The sequence below is a fragment of the Malaclemys terrapin genome, chromosome 4 (assembly GCF_027887155.1).
Source record: "Malaclemys terrapin pileata isolate rMalTer1 chromosome 4, rMalTer1.hap1, whole genome shotgun sequence".
In the NCBI taxonomy this organism is placed as follows: domain Eukaryota; kingdom Metazoa; phylum Chordata; order Testudines; family Emydidae; genus Malaclemys; species Malaclemys terrapin.
This window is the reverse complement of record NC_071508.1, coordinates 129,635,896-129,659,334: the sequence shown is the minus strand read 5'-3', so window position 1 is coordinate 129,659,334 and position 23,439 is coordinate 129,635,896. Positions and strand designations below refer to the sequence as shown.

Below are 23,439 nucleotides of genomic sequence, written 5' to 3'. Positions count from 1 at the left end.
CTATCTTAATTTAGCCCAAACAGTTGCCCTTCATGTATGACAAACACAAAGGGGAAAGACAGCTACCCATATCAAATTCCCTACGCTCAAAAACCCCACTCACTCACTTGTTTCATTCGATCAAAATCTAAGGCATCCATAGCCACATCATTGCTGCTGCTCACGGGCTTCATCCTTGAGAAACGGAAACAAAGGATAAAAGCAAATCAATTCTCAGCAATGTTTACTAAGCCATGTGGTGTTTGCTACTGTCATTATGATTAAAGTATGTTAATAGTCACTGGCTGCACAACACCTAGATCAGCAGTTCTCAACCAGGGGTCCGCAGCCCCCTGGGGGGGGCCTCGAGCTGGTTTCAGGGGGCTGGGGGCCCTGCAGCTGAAGTGTGGGGCTGAAACCAGGAGCAGAACCACAGGGGGCCCTGAACCCAGTGTCCCCTAGGGGTCTGTAGCCAGGAATGAAGTCATGGGGGTGAAGCTAGGTGTCTCCAGCCCCAGTTGGGCTGAAGCCCAGTGCCCTCGCAGGGCTGAAGCCGGGAACTGAGCTCTGGGGCTGAAGCCCCGAGCCTTGGTATCCCCTTCGGGGCTGAAGCCAGGAGTGGAGCCACCGTTAGCCCCGAGCCCTGGCGCTCCCCCCAGGGCTAAAGCCCTGAGCCCCAGCGCTGCTCATGGGGCTGAAGCTGGGAGCAGAACCACAGGGCTGAACCCAGAACCCCCTGTGGGTCTCAACCCGGAATCAGAGCTGTGGGGCTGAAGTTGCGAGAACCCCGGTGCTCCCCACAGTCTAAAGCCCTGAGCCCCGGTGCCCACACAGGGCAGAAGCCTCAAGCCTGGAGCCCTGAGCCCCCCGGCCCCGCAGCTGAAGCCCCAGCCTCCCCAACCCCCACCTGGTGGCTGAAGTCCAGAGCCCCAAGCCCCCTCCTGCCACTGGGCCCTGGAGTTTTTATAGCATGTTGGGGGGTGGGGTGGGAATCTCAGAAAGAAAAAGGTTGAGAACCCCTGACCTAGATGAAATCCCAACACACAGCTCTTGAGTAGGTTAACTTTTTTAAACTTCCATTACTCCCTCTTGTGCCATTCAGCAGTATTTTGCAGCCAGCGTATCTTGCGAAGCAAGCAGCATTATACTGCGACAGCAGACTGCAGCTGATCACTACCATCCAGCAAAAGAGCTTGTTTTCTAATCTTAAAATGCAGTGGAGAGGCTGAAGAGTGAATTAAAATGTAACACTTTATCCCAAGAGTTCTGATCAATAATATTAAGTTCTAGATAGCTCTGTGGCTACTTTAGGGTGCAGTCCTCATGGCTGTTAATTATTTACAGTGACAAGGCGGGTGAGGTAATTTTTTTTTATTGGACCAACTTCTGTGGGAGAGAGAGACAGGCTTTTGAGCTTACACAGAGCTGTTCTTCAGATCTGAGAAACGTTCTCAGTGCCCAGACCTGAAGAAGAGCTCTGTGTAGCTCAAAAGCTTGCCTCTCTCACTAATAGAAGTTGGTCCAATAAAAGATATTACCTCACCCACCTTCTCTCTCTAACAGCCTGGGACCAACATGGCCACAACAACACTGTGTAGTTAGTGTAGCAGTGCTGGAGGTTTGCATGATCAAGGTCTGACTCCAACATTTGAAAATTAAGTCTCTCTTCCACACTTGCATTTCCTATAAAATAAACACTGCTTTGACTGCTCAGGACTTAGTGAGCTGTTAAAATAATGGTAAAACCAAAAAAATGATGTTTGCTTAACCTACCCGTGTTAGTGAAGGTAGTCAGCAATCCATCCCATTGCTAAGTCCTGCCTTAGGCAGGCTGAGTGGTAAGGCTGTGCAGCACAAGCTGTGTTTCTTGGCCCAGCGTCCCAAAGACTTCAGATTTGTGTAACTACACCTGATTCCTGTCTCTTTGCTATTGCCAAGGGCACCACAGTGGACATTATTGAGAGTGCTGACCATTAGAGAGGCTTGCTTTGTTAAAATAGCCAATAGAGGTTATGAACCCTTTTTTGAAATTGGTGACTCTTCATGAAGTGTTTTAGAAAAAGATCAAGTGGCCTATGCCTAAGGAGAACATTTCAGCCTTGGCTCTGCTATCATCTTTATGTACAAGTTCTTTCTTAGGCAAGTCTTGCATTGATTCCAGTGGGCCTTTAGCCCAAGAAAAAGCTGCACAACCAAGTCCTTTGTGTTTCCTAAATTCTGACCCTTATGCTGCTCAAATGAGCTATGAGCAAGATTATGAATGGGGTTTTCTGAAGGGACGCAGTGGTGGTCTAACTCTGGTTGTGGTCAAATGCCCACTGACTCTGCTGGAGCAGAGCTGGGCCAACAGGGAGTGCTTTTGAAAATCCCACCCACAAAGTGTATGAGAGAGAGAACAAGCAGAGTAGTTTCTTGTGCTAGAACTAGAACAGAACGTGAATGCACTTCCCACTGAACATCCTCCAAACAGCAGTGGTCTTACAGCAGTCACCGCGTGAGAACTTGGTAACTAGCTTCAGCTCAGCATTTGCAAGGACAGGGAATACTATGATCATCTGTATCAAATGAAAACTGGTACATCTTTAATGGCTGACATTGTATGGTGGATCTGGGATAGACCCAGGCAGCCAAATTTTGCCTTTAGTTACACCTGTGCAACCCCACTGAAGTCAATGAAATGTGGGGCAGGATTTGACCCTGGTCTTTCACACAATACCCACAGACATCTGCCATCACCCACTTATTTTTCTATGTGTTAACAACACTGTAGCACAAAATAACAGTCAAATAAGGGAAAGTGTTTGTTACTGAAATGAATAATTTAAAGCACCTATGTCCCACCTCCAACCCCTGACTTATCCCAACAACGCTCAGAGCTCTATACGATAGCCGCATTGTGGTACTGGCCAAGGACTGGAAGAAAACCTCTTTCTAGCTTTCCAATGTCACACTTTAACCTCGGATCAACGTATCATGCCTGTAATTTGGCCATTTGGACGGATGAGCTTTGTTGGACTCCTCCCTTCGACTCTCCTGCCTACAAAACCAGACGCATCCTGTCTCCTCTTTCCTGGGTGCCCTCTCTGGTGGCTGCTATGCTGCAGTCAGCTTCATTTTCCCTTCCCCACTCCTCACTGCACATGTTCCTTACTGCATGCAAAAATAATTTCTCCTTTCCTGGGTGCAGACCCCCAGACGGATTCTGCTTTTGAGTGTTCTCAGATGCTGGGCAATGAAAGTGTCTCCTGTTAGGAAAGATCACCCTGCAAGATCTGTTGAGGAGGGTTCTTCTGGCTGCTAGGTGGCAAACAGATCCACCAAGCAGGCCCTTGTCTTCCCTGTGACACAGAATACTCCCCATTCACCCAGGAAACAAGAGACAGGGCCCCAATTTAGGAAAGCACATTAGCATCACTTAATCTGAAGCATGTGCTTAAGTCCCATTGACTTCAGTGATACTTAAGCATATGCTTACTTGAATGAGAGCTCAGGGATAGAAATCATATGGCAGTTCATGGCACTACCACTCACTACCTGAGCCGAACTTTCTTTGATATCAGGCCTGGCAAATTCACAACCACTCCGCCCAATTGAGACCAGCCTCTGGCTAGGAGTTAGTAAAGCAGCAGACGAGCAAATCACAACAGGCTGAGGACAGTCATGACAAGGACAAATGAATATTAGTTGCTGCACCAACAATGACATGATTTCCCAAAGGACAAGCTGAGACAGTTAAGAAGCCAGATCATTTTTCAGTACCTAGAAGGTAGTTGGGATTGTGTGGGGCTCTTAGCTTCAAGACTCTTCACTGATGGATTTCTATGGCAATGGAATGAAATAAGACATGAATTGAACACACCTTATGTAGATAGCATGCTTATAGTCCAGACTGTGTCACTATTCTAGAGAGTAACCTGTGCAGCTCACCTAGAGAGTAATGAAGATACAGGCTTTTCAACAGAATTGCTTCTTTCCCATGGCTTCTTCCCAGGGTCTATAAAGTAAGAATGAAGAATTACGATTAATTCTGTTTTTTTCCCTTGCACAGTAAAAACATGAAACTGTTTTTCTTATATATTTATTTATTCAGCTGGGATGGATGCTTTACAGAGATGTATCCACGGGAGCAGATAGGCTAGCAATAAAGAATAATAATGACTGCTGCTTTTAACTGGGACAGTATTAGTAAAAATCTATGCAGAGGAGGGGCAATGAAATTCAATCTCCTTAAGCAAGTGCCAACCACTTAAATGATGTTTAACCTCATACTAAAAAGATGTGGAGTTCTGAGTTTTGCTTTTTTAATACAAAAATCACTCAACTAGTAAAAGAAGAAATATGGAATAAATACTATGAGTATAATTTTAATTCAATTACAATATTTTCATTTATTTTTTCTAGACTTTTTTTTTACATTTAAAAGGGCCTCTTCTCTTAATTGTGACAACTGTTTAATCAAAATGACAGACATGCAGATCTCCAGCTGGGGACTGGCCACTAATGGTCTCCGGATCCTCCCTGGTGGTCTGCAGTATGAAGCATTTTGAGAATAAAGCAGAGAATAAAGGCTACTGGGGAGCTGGGTCTACAAGAGGCTCATGTTTACAAAGTGATCTATAGAACAAAAAAAGGTAGAGGATCCAATTAAGTAGATTCTGCTGCGTGTGTCTAATATCATGAATAAAAATGGGTCCTGTGGCACCTTTGAGACTAACAGAAGTATTGGGAGCATAAGCTTTCGTGGGTAAGAACCTCACTTCTTCAGATGCAAGAAGATGACTTGCATCTGAAGAAGTGAGGTTCTTACCCACGAAAGCTTATGCTCCCAATACTTCTGTTAGTCTCAAAGGTGCCACAGGACCCTCTGTTGCTTTTTACAGATTCAGACTAACACGGCTACCCCTCTGATACATGAATAAAAATGCTACTTACACTTTATAATGTTTAGTTCAAATGTCAATGGGACAACAGAATTGTAAAGTATTCGGATATCTCAGAAGGGATGGCAGCATTACAGCTATGCAAATCACCATGGAGGATTTCATATGGTCCAAGTTACAAAATGCCAAACCCACTGTATATTTTTACAAAACACTCAGCCAAAAATACCTGATTTTTCCTGCCTTGGCATATCTAGGAGGAGTATATAACCTTCTTTCCTGAAGTACCTTACTATGAGCCCAATCTTTCTGATTCACATAGACCGTATGTAAGTGAATAGCCCCACTGAAGTCAATGAGATACAACTTGTGTGTGTGAGGATTTGTAGGAACACATGAGCCCCTCCCAAATACAATTCTTAAGAGTATTACTCAGTTCAAGAGCTTAGAAAGCCCTAAAATCCTACAGCTCATCTGTATACACCCTTTCGATCTGATCCTTCCTCATCGTCACAAGCAAGCAAGCAAACAATGCCTTCTGTGTTCAAAAGTGATGCTGGTCTGAGGGTCCCAAAGGACTGACTAAGGCCTGGTCTACACTAGGAAATTAGATCACTATAACTATGTTGCCCAGAGTGTGTGTGAAAAATTCACATCCCTGAGCAACGCAGTTAAACCGATCTAACCCCCGTGTAGACAGCGCTATGTTGATGGGAGAATTCTCCTGTCAACCTAGCTACTGCCTCCCAGGGAGGTGAAGTAACTACGTGGACGTGGACGTGGACGGGAGAAGTCCTCCTGTGGGCATAGGAAGCATTGTCACTGAAGTGCTACAGCAGCGGAGCTGCCGCTGCTATGTTTTAAATGTAGATAAGCCCTAAGTGCTCATTTTATTGGAAGGGTTTCCCTGTAAGGCTTACAAGGCCCACGACCGTCACCAGGTTGTGTCTGTATGACTTGTAGATGATCTATTATTTAATCTTTTGTTCTCAACTTCATCACTGAAAACCACATTATGTTAAGGGCCCAATTCTGTTAGGTGCTGAGCCTCTAACTTCCTTCGTTTGGCCTGGCACCTTGTGGGTCAGGCCCATTGTGATTAGCAATTGCATTAAGGGCCAGATCCTCAGCTGGTATAAATCAGTGCAGCTCCCATAACAGAAGCGTATGCAGATACAAGCCAACGGGAGATCTGACTATTAGGAACCAAGGTCCATATCTCCAAAGGTATTTAGGGGCCTAACTCTCATTGATTTCAGTGTGTGAGAGAATCTAGGCCCAAACAACTAGATTCACCGTTCTGTCTTTATGCTGATCAGAGAAGAAAATTCACGTTCACCCTTTATTGCTCAAAAGAGATTTTAAAACAAAAACTATTTGTGGATGTTCTGTTAGTAAATCCCCCTTACTCAGAGCTAAGATAATGAACCCAGATTCCAATGGTAAAATGTTTCACTGGATTAAGGAGAAGATGAACAGTGCTAATAATTAGATTTAATACCTGTAGAATTCTGCTGCTGGCTAGGGCCTCGTGTGACTGGTGAAGGCGAGGTGCTAGCATCTTCCTAAAAAAGAAAAATAAGATATTTCCTAAATTTTGACTCAACATTTTTCAAGTGAACAGTCACTGATGAATGTGATGGAGTGTGTTCTCTGTTCATCCACAGCACAGGCAGTGTCAGTGCAAGCTTCTTGCCCATGTGCCTCAACCTTGACATGAGGGGACCACCTCGAAGGTGAGAAGGTAGGTCACTCCCAAGTCCATTTAAACTCTGGTCGCTCCACTAAAACCAGCAAGGAGGAACATTCGGATGGGTGGTGTTTTCTTTTTCTTTTTAATGGGAACACTTTTCTACTAGGAACTCAACTGAAGTCCACCAACTCAGGTCACTGAACAGAGGGCAAACGGTAACAATATCCCATCCCTACCTACCAACTAGGGCTGGACTCATGCTTGTGACTGAAAAGTGTTGGCTGCCGTTGCCCATTCTTTGAGCTAATCAATCCCCAAGTTCAGAAACTGTCTGTACTGCTGGAGAAATACAGGACCAGATTCTGGTCTGTTATCCCCATATAATTCCACTGATTTCAGCTGGATTGCACAGGAGTAAGTGACAACAGGATTTAGACCAATCTCTCCACTAATGATGGTAGTAGCAGTTTCAGTTTATTGAGCTATCCTAACTAGGACATTAAATATTTCTTCATAGAAATTGGGCTGATGTCACTGGGGTTTACATAAGGGTAACAAAGAGCAGAATCCAGACTAATGTATTTGACCTGTAAATATTATTTAAGAGTAGGGTGACCAGACATCCCGATATTATCGGGACAGTCCCGATTTTAGGGGACTTGTCCTGCGTCCCGACCCTACATTGGTTGGGACGACTGGTCACCCTATATGAGGGGGACGGCGGCAAGCCGGTGGGCCCTGGGACAGCACGCAGTGAGCTCCTGGCGCGGCGGCACCAGCCCACGGGGCCCCCCGCCTGGCTGGCAGGAGCCTGCAGAGCACAGCTCTGCCCCTGCCCCGGCACACAGAGAGGCAGCGAGGAGGTCTGGCTCCCCTGCGTGCTGCAGCGGTGCGGGGCCTGTAGACTCCGGCAGCGGTCGCCGGGCAGAGAGCCCCCCCCGCCCCTGCCCCCCTCCCCTCGACCCGACCCTAGGAAGGGGCCAGAGGTACTGGGAGGGACCTGCCTGCTGGATGCTTCCTGGGAGCCGTTCCAGGTAAGCACTGCTGGGCTCACCTGGCCCCCTGGCAGGTCCCTCTGGGGGGCTCCCCTCAGACCCACTGACCTCAGGCCCCACCCTGACCCTGTTCCCTCAGCCTCCCCTACAGTTCCCCCTGTGGTCCCCAACCTCAATTCACTGCCCTCAGCCCCCCGACCCTCTTCCTTCAGCCTCCCCCGCAGTCCCCCCTGTGCCCCCCAACCTCAATCCACTGCCCTCAGCCCCTCTGACCCTGTTCCCTCTGCCTCCCCCACAGTCCCTCCCCTCCCCACAATCATCTCACCCGACCCACTGCCCTCAGCCCCCACCCTGACCCTGTTCCCTCAGCCTCCCCCGCAGTGTCCCCCACCCTCAATCCACTGCCCTCAGTTCCTGCCCCTGTTCCAACAGCCTCCCCCACAGTCTCCCCCCCCCCCCCGATCATCTCGCCCTGCATAGATGTGGAAATCTGTCCCGGATTCCAGGCTGTCGTTAGCCCCGGGGCAAAAGATCAGCAGAGGTTTCCAAAGGGAAGTTTGCAGCCTTTGCTCAGACCCAAACATTTTCACTTAAATAAATAAATAAATAAATGCCCAAACCCATCCTGACACCCATCTGCTCTGTCCAGATTTGCTGTTATCCCTGTTGAGGCCAAAGTGGTTTGAAAAATTAAAAATCCTTGACACCATTGTGTTGCCTTCCCCTGTGTTGCTCGTTAATCTGATGGACCTGCCGATAATGAATAAAGATGAATGCCCCGGGAGCAATGTGTCAGGCAGACAGTTTGTGAAGTAGGAATGTGAATGCTGAAGCCCTCACAAAATGAAGAGGCTTTTCTTAACCTGAGAACTGAAAAAGAGCCAGATACCCTGCATGAGTTTGAAAGTGACAAGAGCCTAGCGACTGACCAGAGCAGCATCAGGTTTGAAGTGAGGAGGAGGGTCTGTGTCATGAAGTCTGCATTTCCACTGAGGACTCTTCCATTGCCAGGATAGCGCTGGCGCAGGTCTGCCGCCCGGCACAGCAATGCTGAGAGGTGCCAGTGTAGACCCGACCCACTGCCCTCAGCCCCCACCCTGACCCTGTTCCCTCAGCCTCCCCCGCAGTTCCCCCTGTACCTCCCACCCCGAACCCACTGCCCTCAGTCCCTGCCCTACCCCAAATCTCTTCTTCCGCCTCTCCCATCATCCCACCCCCATCACTCCCCCTGCTGTCCCACCGCCTCAACTTCCCCCCATTCCAGTCCTGCTCCCCTGTCTCATCTCCTCCAGACCCTGTCCCTCTCCCCAACCCCCCCGACCCTCCCCAGCCCAACCCCATTGTCTCCCCCATCCCGCCCCACTCTACACAGCTCTCTACCCTGTTCCATTCATGCTCCCCTCAGCTCCTACCCTACTCCCACCATCCCAGTCCTGTCCCATCTCCCTCAGCCCCCCCCGACTCCCCCAGTCCCAGTCCTGTCCCCCTCAGTTCCTCCACCCTGCTTCCCCTGGTCCATCCCCACACACCCACCGACTTCCTCGACCTCCCTCCCCCCAATCCCACTGCCTGGACTCACCCCCGTCCCACTCAGGACATGCAGGAAAAAGAAGCAATGGGCTTATATTGTAGCAAGGGAGATTTAGGTTAGACATTAGGAAAAACTTCCTAACTGTAGCACTGGACAAATTACCTAGAGAGGTTATGGAATAGCACTCATTGGAGATTTTTAAGAGGTTAGACAAACACCTGCCAAGGATGGTCTAGTGTTATTACTCAGTCCTGCCTCAGTGGAGGGGTTTGACTAGATGACCTGTTGTTGTCCCTTCCAGTCCTACATTTCTGTGATTCACACTGAATTGCCTTGTGCCACTGTCTAGTAGTAGTGGCACACAGTTCTTTGACATGCAGGTTTATAAAATTGTAGTTAATATACAGTTTAGAGCATAGCAGTTTTAAAGCTCTGCATGTTCAGACCAACTGAGCTGAAAATTGTGATCTATAGTATTCAAAACTATTAAGATGTGGGCTGAAATAAAATCAGCATGAATTGCTCAACAATATCAATGGAATCAGCATTGCGCTGCTATATATTGTAAAACATTACAGTGAAATCTTGCAAGTATTACATAGCACGCCACCTTGCCCAAGTGGTAACTAAGCATAACATCTTCCTGTTTCAACATTCTTAACTTGTATACCATAGCTCCTAAAAGTTGTTTTTTTTCAAACACTGAATACTGCTAAGTTATGAATTTTAACAGGTTTTTTTTTCTTTTAAACCACAGCACTGAATGTTATTCTAAAATTGTTTTCCAAATATTCTTAAACTCCCAGTTTATCCCCTGCTGATGTTCATTGTGAAAAGTATCGCAGGTCTAATAATAATATTTGGCACTATTGTAATTCACTGTCCAACATGTGTTTTGTGCCCTCCTCTGGTGGATTTTTAGAGGATAACTGTATAGCTACCAGCTAAGGGAGTTATATCTTGAACTCAAGTAGTTGAAGCTCATGCTTTTAAGTCTGGATGGCTCAGGTTCAATCTTTGGTGACTAGCTATGATGGAGGTTGCTACACTTATAATCCCCTTAATCAGAGGTTCTGAATATGCTTTGTTGTAGGCAGAGCTAGCCTATAGTTAAGCAACCGAAAATTTATAATGGGAAGTGTTGAAATGTTGGGAAGCCTTATAATTTTGCCAGTCTGGAACGAACATCCCATCTGAGGGATGGGGGCGGGGAGAGAGGAGAGTGAGACAGGACCAGGAAACTGGGACAAGGAATCCAGAGCTGTAGTGGGGGGCAGTTGAAATCAGATGAGGAGCTGGGGCGGGTTAGACAGCAATAGGATAGACATAGACTGGAGGGGACGGGGAAGAAGGGTCTTTGACTACTAGAGACCACTCCATTCAGGAGCCTGGGATAGACTCAGGATTCCTGAGTTTCACAGTTCCTCTTTTGTCAGCAGATATCTGTGAAACCCAGTGGCAAAAAAAGTGTCTCATCCCCCTATAGAGCTGATCTATCACATATAGGATGACAACCTACTGCCTCTGCCATCACTTACTCCATTAGCTCAAGTGGCAGAAGTCTGTGCAGTGGATCTAAAGGTTCATCGGCAGGGTTGGAGCCATGCGAGTTTCACGATGATTCCACATGCCAGAATTTCTGGGGCAGTTCAGTTTTGATTTTTACAAAAAAACCTGGGGAAATGCATACGGAAATAGGGTGCCCAGATGCCTAAATAGGGGAATCTCAAGCAGGAGTAGAGAGGTTATTTTATCTTTGTATTTGGCACTGGTGCAACCACTGCTGGAATACTGTGTCCAGTTCTGGTGTGCACAATTTAAGAAGGATATTGATAAATTGGAGAGTGTTCAGAGAAGAGTCACAAGACTGATTAAAGGATTATAAAACATGCCTTATAATGATCGACTCAAGGACCTCAATCTATTTAGCTTAACAAAAAGAAGGTTAAGAAGTGACTTGGTTATAGACTGTAAGTATCTACATGGGGAACAAATAGTTAATAATGGGCACTTCAGTCTAGCCGAGAAAGATAGAGCATGAGCCAATGGTTGGAAGTTGCAGCTAGACAAATTCAGACTGGATATAAGGCATATCTTTTCAATGGTAAGAGTAATTAACGATTAACAATATACTAAGGGTTATGGTGTTTTTCTAAAAGCTTTTTCTAAAAGCTATCCTCTAGGAATTTTTTTGGGAAAGTTCTAGGTCTGTGCTATACAGGCGGTGAGACCAGGTGATCACCGGATCCCTTCTGGCTTTATAATCTCAGAACTAGGTACCTCAATTCACATGCAAAATTCTCATTGAATTCAATAGGTGTCCTTGCCCTGTGGCTTAAGGTGAGGGCTGCAGCAGGGGCCGTTCAACCCCTCTCGCAGCTTCCTACGGCCCTCTCTCATGGCTCTGTGCACCTGTGTCTGTCATTGTCGTCCTCTCCCCTCCCCCCGCCCCGCTCGCCCAATGTGTCCTGATATTTCACTCCTGCGATCTGGTCACCCTATTTAAGAGCTTCCTATGACAAAGCACTAAACACGTCAGCTAAAATGAAAAAGCAGTCAGTTAGTTTGAATGGCTGCTGGCTTTGCATTAGGCTTGATAGAAGGTACCAAAACAACAATAAAGGCATTGCAAAGTTGTTATTGTTGCACAATCAATGGGTGAATTCCAGAATCATCACACTAAGGAAGGTCTGTTAAAATGTGACTAAACTAAAGCTCTGAGTGGAATATGAGCTAATGGCAAAGCAAATGGCAAAGCAGACAGTAGCATTTAACAGCTGAGGGAGAGCAGCATCTGGATAATTGTGCCTTTCATTTCTAGGTAAATGATTCAAACCCAGGCTTCAGGAAAAGCTGTGAGCAGAGTGGGTGGTCATAGAGGCAGCCTCAGCCCTGCTCACCTAGCTAGGGGTTACACACAATGGCAGCCTTCATACTCACGGAGTGCAAGCACCCTTAGTACTGCAGTTGCAGCAAGCCTCTCCAAATGGGGTGGGAAGCCCTGGGGCCATGCCCTAAAGAGGAGAGGGGAGCAAGTGGTGCTTTGTCTTGGAGGCTGGTGCTCTCTGAAGCTGTAGCGGCAGTGTGCCTGAGGCATGATGCCTCCGGATTTTCCTGCATTGGCAGCAAGCATCCACAGCATGGGGCTCTGCCTTCAAGGCACTACAAGGCCATAAGCCAATAACAGTGCCGATGGGCCCAGTCGCCTCAGCAGAAAGGCAAAGGACTGCATGGGAGTGGTGACTGCACTACTCCTGTCCTCCTAGACACGCTGCCTCTAGGGGATGTCTACACTGCAATCAGAGAGGTGACTGCAGCATAGGTAGAAATACTGGCTAGCTTTGATCTATCTAACTGAAATAACAATGGCAGTGAACCCACAAGCCTGCCTGGGACCCTGGGTATGTACTCACACTGCTAGTCCATGCTGCCACGGCTTTGCTGCTATTGTCATTTGAGCTACCTAGATCAAAGCTAGCTCAGGTATTTCTACACATGCTGAAGTCACCTCTGATTGAAGTGCAGACATACCCTAGGTATGGAGATCAGTGGGGAAGGTCTCCTGGGCTGTAACTGTTCTGTGGATAAACAAAGGACTTCAGTCTACTGGCTGATAATGTGGCTCCTTTCACAAGCACCAAGTTCACTTTAAAATGCAATCAAAACTGAAGGCCTCATTTAATCTTTTAGAGGACAACTAAAACATCCAGCACACGGACAGAACAGTTAAAACAGAAATGCACTGAAACTACTAGCCCCGCCATGAGCCCAAATTTCATGTTGTTTGATCTACCAAACTGAAACAAGTGGACACTTGATGGTATAGAATGCATTTACAAAGATATGTTACAGCTTTTGAACAGCTCTGTGGCTAAACTATTGTCCCCCTCCCCATTAGAAACCGGCTTTAAATGTAATCTGTCATCTGCAGCGAGCTGATTTTTGCTTTACAGAGGGGTTAAAGTAATCTACTTTCCAAAGCCATCGTTTATGATGGATGACACAGGCCAGTTCAGCTGATGTCTGCTGCCCAGGGATGCAACAAGCTTGAACTAAAATATATGGAACAGATCTGAGATGAGATGCTAATAGGATTTACCACACGAGGGGCTTTTCCTTTTGGGTGGCACAAATATTCTTGAGGGATAAATGAGGGGCAGCCTCTTCAACCTTAAAAACACCACTGTGAGCACAGTGCAAAGAGGCAACCACTGATGTGGTTTAGACATATCTGTTCTGTGAATAAATAAGAAGGGATTCTTGTTTCTAAGTAGACTGTAGCAGCTGAATTTAGCTTGGGTTTAGTTGAATGTATGAACATTTGCTAGTCATTTTATTGTGTGCGCAGTGGGCAAGTATAGTGGTTCCAGCCTTCAAGCGATTGCAACTTATCAGCTAGTTTGGGAGATCCCTTTTTGCTTCACAGACACACAATACTGGTGAACGTTTCACTTACGTTTTGGCTTTCCTCTTCCTTTTTGTCAGCTGGCTTGTCTGACTGTGACGCTGCTTTCCTCCTTTGCACAGGGGTAAAAAAGTAGGACAAAGTCAACCCTTTAGAAATGCATTTCCTGCACAAGGCTTCAATCGTCATTTGAAAAGACTGATTTGTGCCTTGGTGAGGATTATCTTTTACTGTTGTGGAATTTCTTTAGCAGAAGACGGAACATGCTGGCTGCACAGGATTTGACCCATGGTTAAGAATCCAAACTAGGCCTCTATGAAGCAGGATCTTCAGGCAGGGGATCAATATTTTGAGTCAAGGTACCATACAGAAGTACAGGGTTGTACAGTATAAAGGAACAGGGGTAAGGAAAATAGACATGGCATTGAGCAACTAAGAGACAATTTCTTGCAAAGTGTAGGGCTGCTTCTATAATAAAAAAAACTGGCACATAGGCTACTAAGGTGGATGTTCTAATACTGGGCCAGATTATTTCCCCCCTAAAATCCATATGCCGAGCGGACTCTCCATGTACAGAACTCGCTCGTTCTGCTGCCCCCACCCCTGACCCAGAGAGCACAATCTGTAGGCCTGAGGATCTGCACGTGGACATGGAGATGTGGGGCTGGGAGAAATGCACATTAACCCCTCCACACACACACTCCCCACCAGCCTCAAAGGGCATCCACAGAGCAGATAGTACAGCCTGGGGACACGTTTACATTTCTGATGTGCCACAATCCCCATTGAGTGTGAACTCCAAGGCAGCAGGGGGTGAGGGAAAGCTCTGGCTGCCTGGAAGCCAGGAGGGGGCCAGAGTCAGTACTCGGGCCTGGGCTTTCACATGGATAGCCCTGTGCCTCTGGTGGATCCTGGGAGATTCTGAATGCCCCAAAGCCAATCCAAAGGCTGTAGAACTGCTAAGCCCTCAGGTTCATGGCACTTGTAGCATTCAGAGGGGTTTGAGAAAGTTAAATGAAGAATATTTGAGCGGAGACCAAGATTCCGTATTCCTTTGTCAGCCTGAGACAGGCTAAAGCATCGCTCTCTGCGTGGCTCAACATGGAAACAAGTTACAAACCGCTGTGATTTATAAGCAGGCTTGGAAGGATTTGATTTTTATCGGTAAATGTGGGTAAACATCAATTTCAATGTACACATAAACCGCTGAAAACGTATGTCCATGCAGAATAACCTAAATGTACAGATAGGCAAAGTAAGAAAAAATGCTGCTTGGGAATTTATTAGAGGTTAATTTAAGGCTATTTACTTTGTATATTTTGACATGTGATGTTGACAACTTGTGATTTAAGGCCTTGGCTACACTGGCGTTGTACAGTGCTGCAACTTGTAGCCAAAGCCTTAGAGTTATAAAGCTTAAACTTTTTGAATCTCAATGTCTGCTCTCACTAAATAATTATTGTCTGTTCTCCGCCCCCCTGCATTATTTTGCACAACTGCAAAAATTGAAATCAACAAACATGTAAAACAATGCTTAAAAGCAAACACTGATATTATCTGTTGAAATTATAAATAAAAACAAAATTGAATTCTGCCAAGCCTATTTATACAGGAACAATCCTGTCCTGGCAGCGGGAGGGACAGTGGCCTAATGCGTCACTTCAATCTATCTTAGTTCCTATGAGGGGCATGGCGCAACTTAAGCATAGAAGGCTAGGAAAGCGGGAGAAGGTGGTTCTTGAAGGCCTGTGGCTGGTCTCCTGCTCTTGCCCTCAGGACATAGACTAGCACTTACATAGCTGGACTCCAAGGGGCTGGAATCGAGGGAGTCACGGCCCTTCCTCCTGGCTAGTAGTGTCAGCACAAGAGGAATTCTGGCTGAACTAGCCAGTGTCCAGGACTGGCTCCAGGGTTTTGGCTGCCCCAAGCAGCCAAAACAAAACAAAACAAAAAACAAAAACAAAAAAAGAAAAAAGCCGCGATCGCGATCTGCGGCGGCAATTCGGCGGGAGGTCCTTCAGTCCCAGGCGGAGTGAGGGACTGTCCGCCGAATTGCCGCTGAATATCTGGACGTGCCGCCCCTCTCCGGAGCGGCCGCCCCAAGCACCTGCTTGAGAAGCTGGTGCCTGGAGCCAGCCCTGACAGTGGCTCTGGGAGTTCTTGCTGTTTAGGAGTTCACCAGCTCTCTCTAGAGAGAGGCTTACAAACCACAATGTAGCTCAGAAGAAAGCAAGTATTGTTCAGTTGCTACTCTCTTTTTCTTTTTTAGTACATTAGTCACAATGATAATGTGATTCCTGAGGAGTGGGAGCATGCACTTTCGATTCTCAAGCTCTGCTTAATGTCTAAAAAGCACTAGAGAAAACATACCACATTTCTATCCTCGGCAAAGCTCAGAGCCAAGGTCAGGGGAAGTGTGGATTGTTGGCAGTTTTCATTTATTCATCCACATAATTCCTCGCACTTACGTAGTGCTTTACATTTTCAAAGTGCTGTGCAAACATCATCTAATTAATCCTAACAAAAACACCCACTCTACTGTTCATACCGTTTTTTATATCAGTTTAACTCTATTGTCATGAACAGTGTCACTCCTGATTTGCACCAGTGTAACTGAAAGCAAACTCAGGCCCACTGCCTCTTCAAAGCATAACTCACACACTATGAATTGACAGTCTAGGTGCATCTGGGATCTTCCTTTTCCCTTATTCTTTACCCCTCACCTCCTTTTACAAGTGTTCACCCTTTTCACTGGGGCACAAATTTCATGACTGCTCTGTTATGTGGCCAGCAGTAGTGAGCCCAAGATGTCTTCATGTGCAACTCAATTTAATGGACTGTTGCAGTGTTCTTGTAGCCCTGTTGGTCCCACAATATTAGAAAGACAAAAACACCATACTACTGGTGTGTGAACACTTTTCACAAAGTGATCACTCCACATCTGATCTCTCAGATCTCATCCTCAAAGGAAACCTGAAAATCACTTTGCTAGACACTAAAACTTCTGGATTTAATAAAGACACTGGATTTATCGTTTATCACAATAATCTGTAACCCGCTTTTTGTCCTATAACTGCAGAGGTGTTAACTATCCACTTCACACTGAATGGTCTCTTACAATATGTGTTAACTACTTATGCTAAACAATCTATTCCACCTGTTTAGCTGTGACACTCTGGGTATCTCTACACTGCAATTAAACACCAGTGGCTGGCTTATGTCAGCTGAGTTGGGCTAAGGCTTCAGGGGTGGGCTATTAAACTGCTGTGTAGACATCCGGGCTCAGGCAGGATCCCAGAGCCTGGACTCCAGCCCGAGCCCGGACATCCACACTGCAGTTTTATAGTCACGTGATCCCAAGTCCTGTGACATGGGCCAGCTGCGGGTGTTTAACTGCAGTGTAGACATACCCACAGAGCACCTTTCCCAGACCCAAAGAAGAGCTCTCAATAAGTTTGAAAGCTTCTCTCTTTCACCAACAGTATCGGGGTCAATACAAGATATTACCTACCCACCATGCCTCTTTGATGGACTGTGTGAGCTCTATGGGAGGGTTGTATTGTGTGAATGCTACTTGGCAGCTGTAGGAAAATCCACCTCATCTGGAGCATAGAATCAGAAAGATTCAGGGATGTTTGATTTCCTACTTTAGATTATTAGGTGCAATGCAACTCCACATGCCACATGGACCTTGGCTGTGATGACTGTAATCCATCAAATACTCCTCCACCTCTAGAAGTCACTTCATTAGATTTTTCTTCCACTAAACTGGCAGCATTTTTATTTAGTTTCTGACTCGGAGGCCAGCAACATCCACCCCACAGAAGAAAAATAAAACCCCACACAACTCTCAAAACCAAATTCCAAACTCCTTAGCAACTGAATAGGAAAGATCTGTGAAGGGATTTTCCTTCTTACTGTTGGCAGGAAAAGCCTCAGAGATTTCAAAAACAGAGGTGGTCCATGTAAATCCTGAAAAAACCATGAAACTAAGATCTACCATGATGTGTGACTGGTGTGTATATGTATTGGAGGTGGGGGACGGGGTCAAGGAAGTGTTTATATAGTTTTAGTAGCATTAATAACTTTACTGTATTTGATATCTCCAAGGAATTACCATAGGCGCTGACTCCCTGGGTGCTCCAGGGCTTAAGCACCCGCTGAAAAAAAAATAGGGGGTGCTCAGCACCTGCCGGGACAGATTAATCTTTTGTGGGCCCTGGCCCCTGCTCCGAAGCCCTGCCCCCGCTTGGCCTCTTCCCCATCGAGGACCCACCCACGCTCGGCCCCACCCACCACTCGCATGGGGAAGGGGGAGTGGGGAAAGCAGCAGAAAGCAGCACCCACTGGCAAAAACGAAAGTCAGTGCCTGGGGAAATGACAATTCCAGTGGTCAGAGGTCTTGGATCTTCTAGATCCTTCTGTGGACCAATGCCAAGAAAAGCACTGCTGGGGTGACAGGCTGATGTTAGATTTAAGTTCTGGTATATTGCAAAAAAATTAATGGGGCTAGAAATGATAGTGGTTTGTGAGACAGCACTTCATTCTCCTTTGTTTCCACTTCAGTTCTGAAATGATTATAGCAGCTGCTATTATAGGAATCACTAAGTCTAGAAAGCAATGCTTTATATCACCTGAAACCTAGCTTCTCAGATACTGTGCCTACCCTGGATACATTCCATCCTTAGCGTGCAGACCTACGCTGAAAAATGGGGATTCTGTTGGTCTCTCAATGACTTTCTTTTTTAAAATGAACTCACACGATACAAAAGATTTTTTTTCTGACTGCCAGCCTGCAAACACAACCTGCAACGCAGGAGTCAAGTTCTCCTGGCACCTCGTACATCATCACCAGTAACAAAGTTCTGCAGGTCACAGGAAGTCCTCACTCACACCTGTGTAACTGCACTTTGTTCAGATGACATTCTCAGTGGACACCTGTGCAATCTTACTGCCTTCAATGGGTTTGCACAGGTGGAATTTAGTAAACAATTCTTCTGACGACTCCCATAGGAGAACAGAACCTGTGGCTCACTCAGTCTCAGCTGTGTTGGTTGTGCAGTGCTAACAGGAGTAAAATGTAGGGAAAGCTTATTTTTGTTACTGGAGTGAGCACATATGACTCTGCATACACCAAAGGTCCAGATCTGTTGGCAAAAATAGATGCCACACTTAATTAGCCTCTTTCTTAGATTAGAGCCACACATTAAAGATGTACATTTTGGGAGGCTTAATACTTCCAAGCATAAGAGAGGGAGTCTTTCCTTATCATCTGGAGTGTGTCTATCCATCTGTTCTGGTTATTTATACAACACTAGTCACTGGGCCTGATTACAACTTCTAATATAACAGTTTTACTCTTCATTCTTTATTTACACCAGCACAAAGTGAGCTCATAATCTGACCCACTGAATCCAGTGAATAACTATTCGAATTCAAATGAACCAGAGATAATTGTACATTTGCCATTTTATATTATTAATAACCAGTTTTACAGGACTGTACATTTACATGGTGCTTTACAACTGCATGTCTTGTGTGTGTAGAACTCTGGTTGAAACCAATAGGAGATGGAGAGCTGTCTGGACTAATTGAATAAGAAACATTTTCTGCCCCAGAGAACATTATTTAGCCATTTCAAATCTGTTTGCTTTGTAATAGTGGATCTGTTCCTATTTATTCCTCTCCTCCTCTTCCTGCATTTTTACTCTTTCCCCGTTTGCACTTTGTAAAACAATAAAAAAAATCCTTTAAGATAAACTCAAAAGCATCTCTGACACTTGTGAGCTACAGGCTGATAAAATGAACATTACAATGGAAGGGGAGGAGGGGGAGAAAAAGCAAAGAAGGGAATCAGAATGATGTGATTTTTAAGGGGTGATATCTCATGTCCTGCCAAGGAATATAAACACTTGTGTGGACTTGCCCAAAGATATTTAGGACCAGTAACATTTCATTGGCACATATAATCAGTAAAAATAATTGTCAACGCCAGGTATTATGTTATTAATAATGGCCAAAGGATAATTCAAAGGTGTAAAGTAGTAGAGAGAATTTTTTAAATCTGTAAAGGATATAATGTTATGAGGCAATTATTTATTGTACAGGTTCTAAGATAGGTGGCAACCTATAGTGAGAGAGGTTTCTAAGGAAAGGGAAAAGGGAGGGGGAAAAAAGAATAAACACAATTAAAATTAAAAATGTAGGCTCTAGTCCTGTAATTGGATCCATGCAGGGGGACCCTTGCACCCATGTGGATCCGACTGCAGGTGAGGCCCATAGAGAATATCCCGCTGGCAGTTACCGCAAACTAACCCTCTGACTTGCATAGGATTGTAGAGGAGTAACTGAGGGCAGCATTTGCTTACGTCTTGACAGACTTCTGGGTGAGATGTGCTTTGCTGGTTAAACTGGCCTGCACACAGAACTGGGCATCTATTTCCACTCAATCTTGTCTATGTTCTCTATGCAACAGGCAGTACATTTTGATTTCCAGCAGCATAGAGAAGCTGCAGTGACACCAAAAAGTCAGATGAATGCATCCTGTACTGCAGTCACTACCCAGTAAATATTCCTATGTCATTACTAATAACAGACGTTAATCCCCCTGCACTGCATTGATTTTGGAAAGTTATTCTTTGGGAATCCAGGGAGCATGACGCACATGTGCTATGGTGGGACTTATCTGCTTTCAATCCTGTGTAGACTCATCAAGGAATCTGCTTAACCTGGCATCCTAGCTGACTTGATGTATTCGCTGGGTAAGAAGTACAGTGACCTTTTATTTCACTACCTCAAAGGCTACCAGTATGCAATCTTGTTATTGCAGTTTTGGATACTTTTTTGGTCCATTCTACTCAATATACCCCACAATAATTATCTTCCTGGGGCTCTGTTAAAACTCATTCCTTTAGAACACAGCAGCTTTGACATAGATTGTAAACCAGTAAAGGCAGAGAGAAAAATCAGTAACTTCTAAGGCTCTCTCCCACAGAATCTGCAGGATCAGCTGGAGCAGTTCAAGCTGGCTTGACACCCTGGCTGGCAACACCTATGCTTTTACTATGTAAAAAAAAATGGGGTCCAGGGAATAGCACCTACACAAGAATAGCAGCGTGTCAGGCTGTTAACCTGATCTCTTGAACTTCCACAATACTATATCCCATGCAAAGTTTTGCCAGTTCCAAAGAGGCATTGGAGCTACCCAATTGCTAGTAGCTACCGAAAGCGTATTGTTCCACAGTCTGCTGGTGCACTTGTTCTAGAGTTTACTTTAGGACAAAGTACAAACCTTTTTGCCAGTAATTTATTCATTTCTTCCATTAGTCCTCCTCCTCCTCCTCCACTACTTGTTCGATTGGCATCGCTCTTAGAGGCCCCACTGGGGCTGGAGCCTCCTGAACCATCTTCTGGCTTAAGACACAAATTGACATTGCAAGTCACCAGAGGAATTTATTGCAAGCACCTGCCCTTTCTGACTAGTTTAGATAATCACTAGGAGCAAAGCACTATGATTGCAGCTTGCAGTCAGAGGCAGAAAGCACAATGGGTCAGAATGGAAGCAAATGTAATTCAGGTCAAACCCAGTGGCTAATTCACATATTAGGATTGGGAAACCCACTGTGGATTTAGTACATGCCTGAGCAAATGATGAAAATGACAACAAAATGATTCTGAATTTCTGGTGAGATTATGCAACCCTTACTCCTCTCAGTGAGCATCTACTCACGCACGGGCTGCACAATCAAGCCTTTATTTGATAACTACTGATCGTCATGGTTGATAGCATAATACTAGTGAGTGTTCTACAGGATACATTGGAGAGAAACCAATTATGTCTTAGTCATATGAGAAATCGATGCAGGCACCTGCTAGTTAATCTTCACTGCGTAGTGAGGATCAAGTGTGAATTACTTTAAAAACAAGTCAGGAAAAAAAAATCAACTCGAAAATTTCCTCCTGAAAATTACAAAACCAAACATAGAAATCTGCTTTAAGGACTGTTTCTAATGGACAAGTGGCCACTTTAAAGGCCCAGCCATATTGCACGTGCAGCTCAGGAAAAGGGGGCGGAGCAAAAGAAGCAGCTGCCCTGGGTCCAGCGATTTAAAAGGGCCTGGGGCTCTGGCTGCCACTGCCGTAGCCCCGGGCCCTTTAAATTGCTGCTGGAGCCCTGGGTGGCATGGGTCAGGCAGCGCAGATGGGCTGGCTGGCGGATGCTGACCCCCAGCCCCGCCCTGCCCCTTCTGCCCCGCCCCTTCCGGGGGAGTGGGGAGGAGCCAGCCCCGTACCAGTAAGAGTTCAATTTTACTTTCACCCCTGTTTCCAGCTCAAATCTTCCTTTTAATAACAGCCTGTACAAGCAACTGACTTTTCACGGTCCATGGAATGGTCACTCAAAACACATTTCACTGGGCTTTGTAGCGAATACTGACTATCCATGAAATAGATTAGCAGAAGGTTAAATAAAACTAGGTCAAGCATTCTGCATTCTCCAGCGAAGGCCAGACTGTGTGAAAACCCCAGTGCCACAATCCTTACCCGTTGTACTCTCCTGAGTTTGGCACCAGCCAGGGCTGCTGCTAGTCCTGACATTGACCCATCGTCAGTGCTACCCCCGTGTCCTCCACCTGCCGGCAGTGGAGGTGGGGGAGGTGGCGCTGCTCCTGTAGGCGGAGGAGGTACTGGCGGGGGTGGCGGAGGTGGGGGCCCACTGGATGAAGCAGGGATTGTGGCAGCAGTGGAAGGATGACCAGGTGGAAGGATGGGACCTGAAACATACAGAAGATTAAATAAAAATAAAGAACATTCTTCCCCATCTCACATACAGCCTGTTCTCTTGTCATTGACAGTTGGGTGAATGAAGGTCTAATGACATACAATCAGAAGAATGATACTTGGTGAGTATGTCAATGGTACAACATCTGCTTTTTAGTTATCATCGGCACCTGTGTCCTTATGCAAAACCCCTGTAACATGTAACCACCACCTATCCCTTCCTCTGGTCAGGCTATTGTTCTGTCTCGACACAGAGTACACTTTCTGGTTTACTGTTGGCAGAGCCGGCTTTAGGAAGTGCGGGGCCCGATTTGAACATTTTGACGGGGCCCCGGCAGGGATGACTGAAAAAAAAAAAAAAAAAACACGTAAAAAAACACGTGGGGCTTGTTCTCACCGGGCGGCACTCATAGTCTTCGGCGGTTTGTCCTTCACTCGCTCCGGGTCTTTGGTGGCACTGAAGGACCTGCTGCCGAAGTGCTGCTGAAGACCCAGAGCGAGTGAAGGACCCGCCACTGAAGTGCCGCCGAAGACCCGGAGCGCTGCCGGGTGAGTAAAAATTAAAAAGGAGCCTCTAGCCAGGGAAGGGATTCTCGGCCACTTGCCACCACCCCGGCGGCCCTGCCACTGGGCGCGGGGCCCTCTTAGGCGCAGGGCCCGATTCGGGGGAATTGGTGGAATTGGCCTAAAGCCGGCCCTGACTGTTGGGATCTCTCTTCTTCATTTTAACTTTTCAGATGCAGATAAATAAAATGTTATCAACTAACTCTGTGAACGTCCACTTTTCAGATAAAATCCTGGGCTTTTGCTATACATTTCCATACAACTTCCATTTAATGAAATTTGTGTGGCTAAATCCTATGTCAGTCTTTGAAAATTAAGGGGCAAGTGTTCAATTTTAGCCACGGTGTATTTCAACAGAAGCTACTGCAAGTAGCAGCGTCCTTCAATGGACAGATTAGAATATACTTCTGGTATATTTCTCCTATTTATAACAGAATGAGTATTCCATCAATGGTACATTACCTAGAATTACTCCACCTCATCAAAGGCTTCTGTTGCTATTCAATTACAAACTCAATTGTGCAACAAACATTAATTTGAAAGAGGCGTTTTTTATTGGTTTAGAGGGAAAATTTAGGAATGATATTCAGACCATACAGCCTGATTTTCTATCT

At 45.9% G+C, this 23,439-nt stretch overlaps 1 protein-coding gene across 6 annotated transcripts in view; it reads right to left on the bottom strand.

Annotated features, from left to right (window-relative positions):
- The window catches only part of EVL (Enah/Vasp-like), a 225,346-nt gene that overhangs the window by 3,005 nt on the left and 198,902 nt on the right, over positions 1–23,439 (bottom strand). For 4 of the 6 annotated variants that reach the window (XM_054025090.1, XM_054025088.1, XM_054025089.1 and 1 more), the window contains 7 exons: positions 22,025–22,254; positions 20,775–20,896; positions 13,535–13,595; positions 6,361–6,424; positions 3,907–3,973; positions 3,739–3,798; positions 108–174 (listed from right to left, as the gene is read on the bottom strand). In XM_054025090.1, the coding sequence (XP_053881065.1) occupies positions 108–174; positions 3,739–3,798; positions 3,907–3,973; positions 6,361–6,424; positions 13,535–13,595; positions 20,775–20,896; positions 22,025–22,254 (671 nt within the window). The remainder of the gene's footprint in view (positions 1–107; positions 175–3,738; positions 3,799–3,906; positions 3,974–6,360; positions 6,425–13,534; positions 13,596–20,774; positions 20,897–22,024; positions 22,255–23,439) is intronic. The other 2 variants (XM_054025092.1, XM_054025087.1) reach the window with 1 other exon arrangement.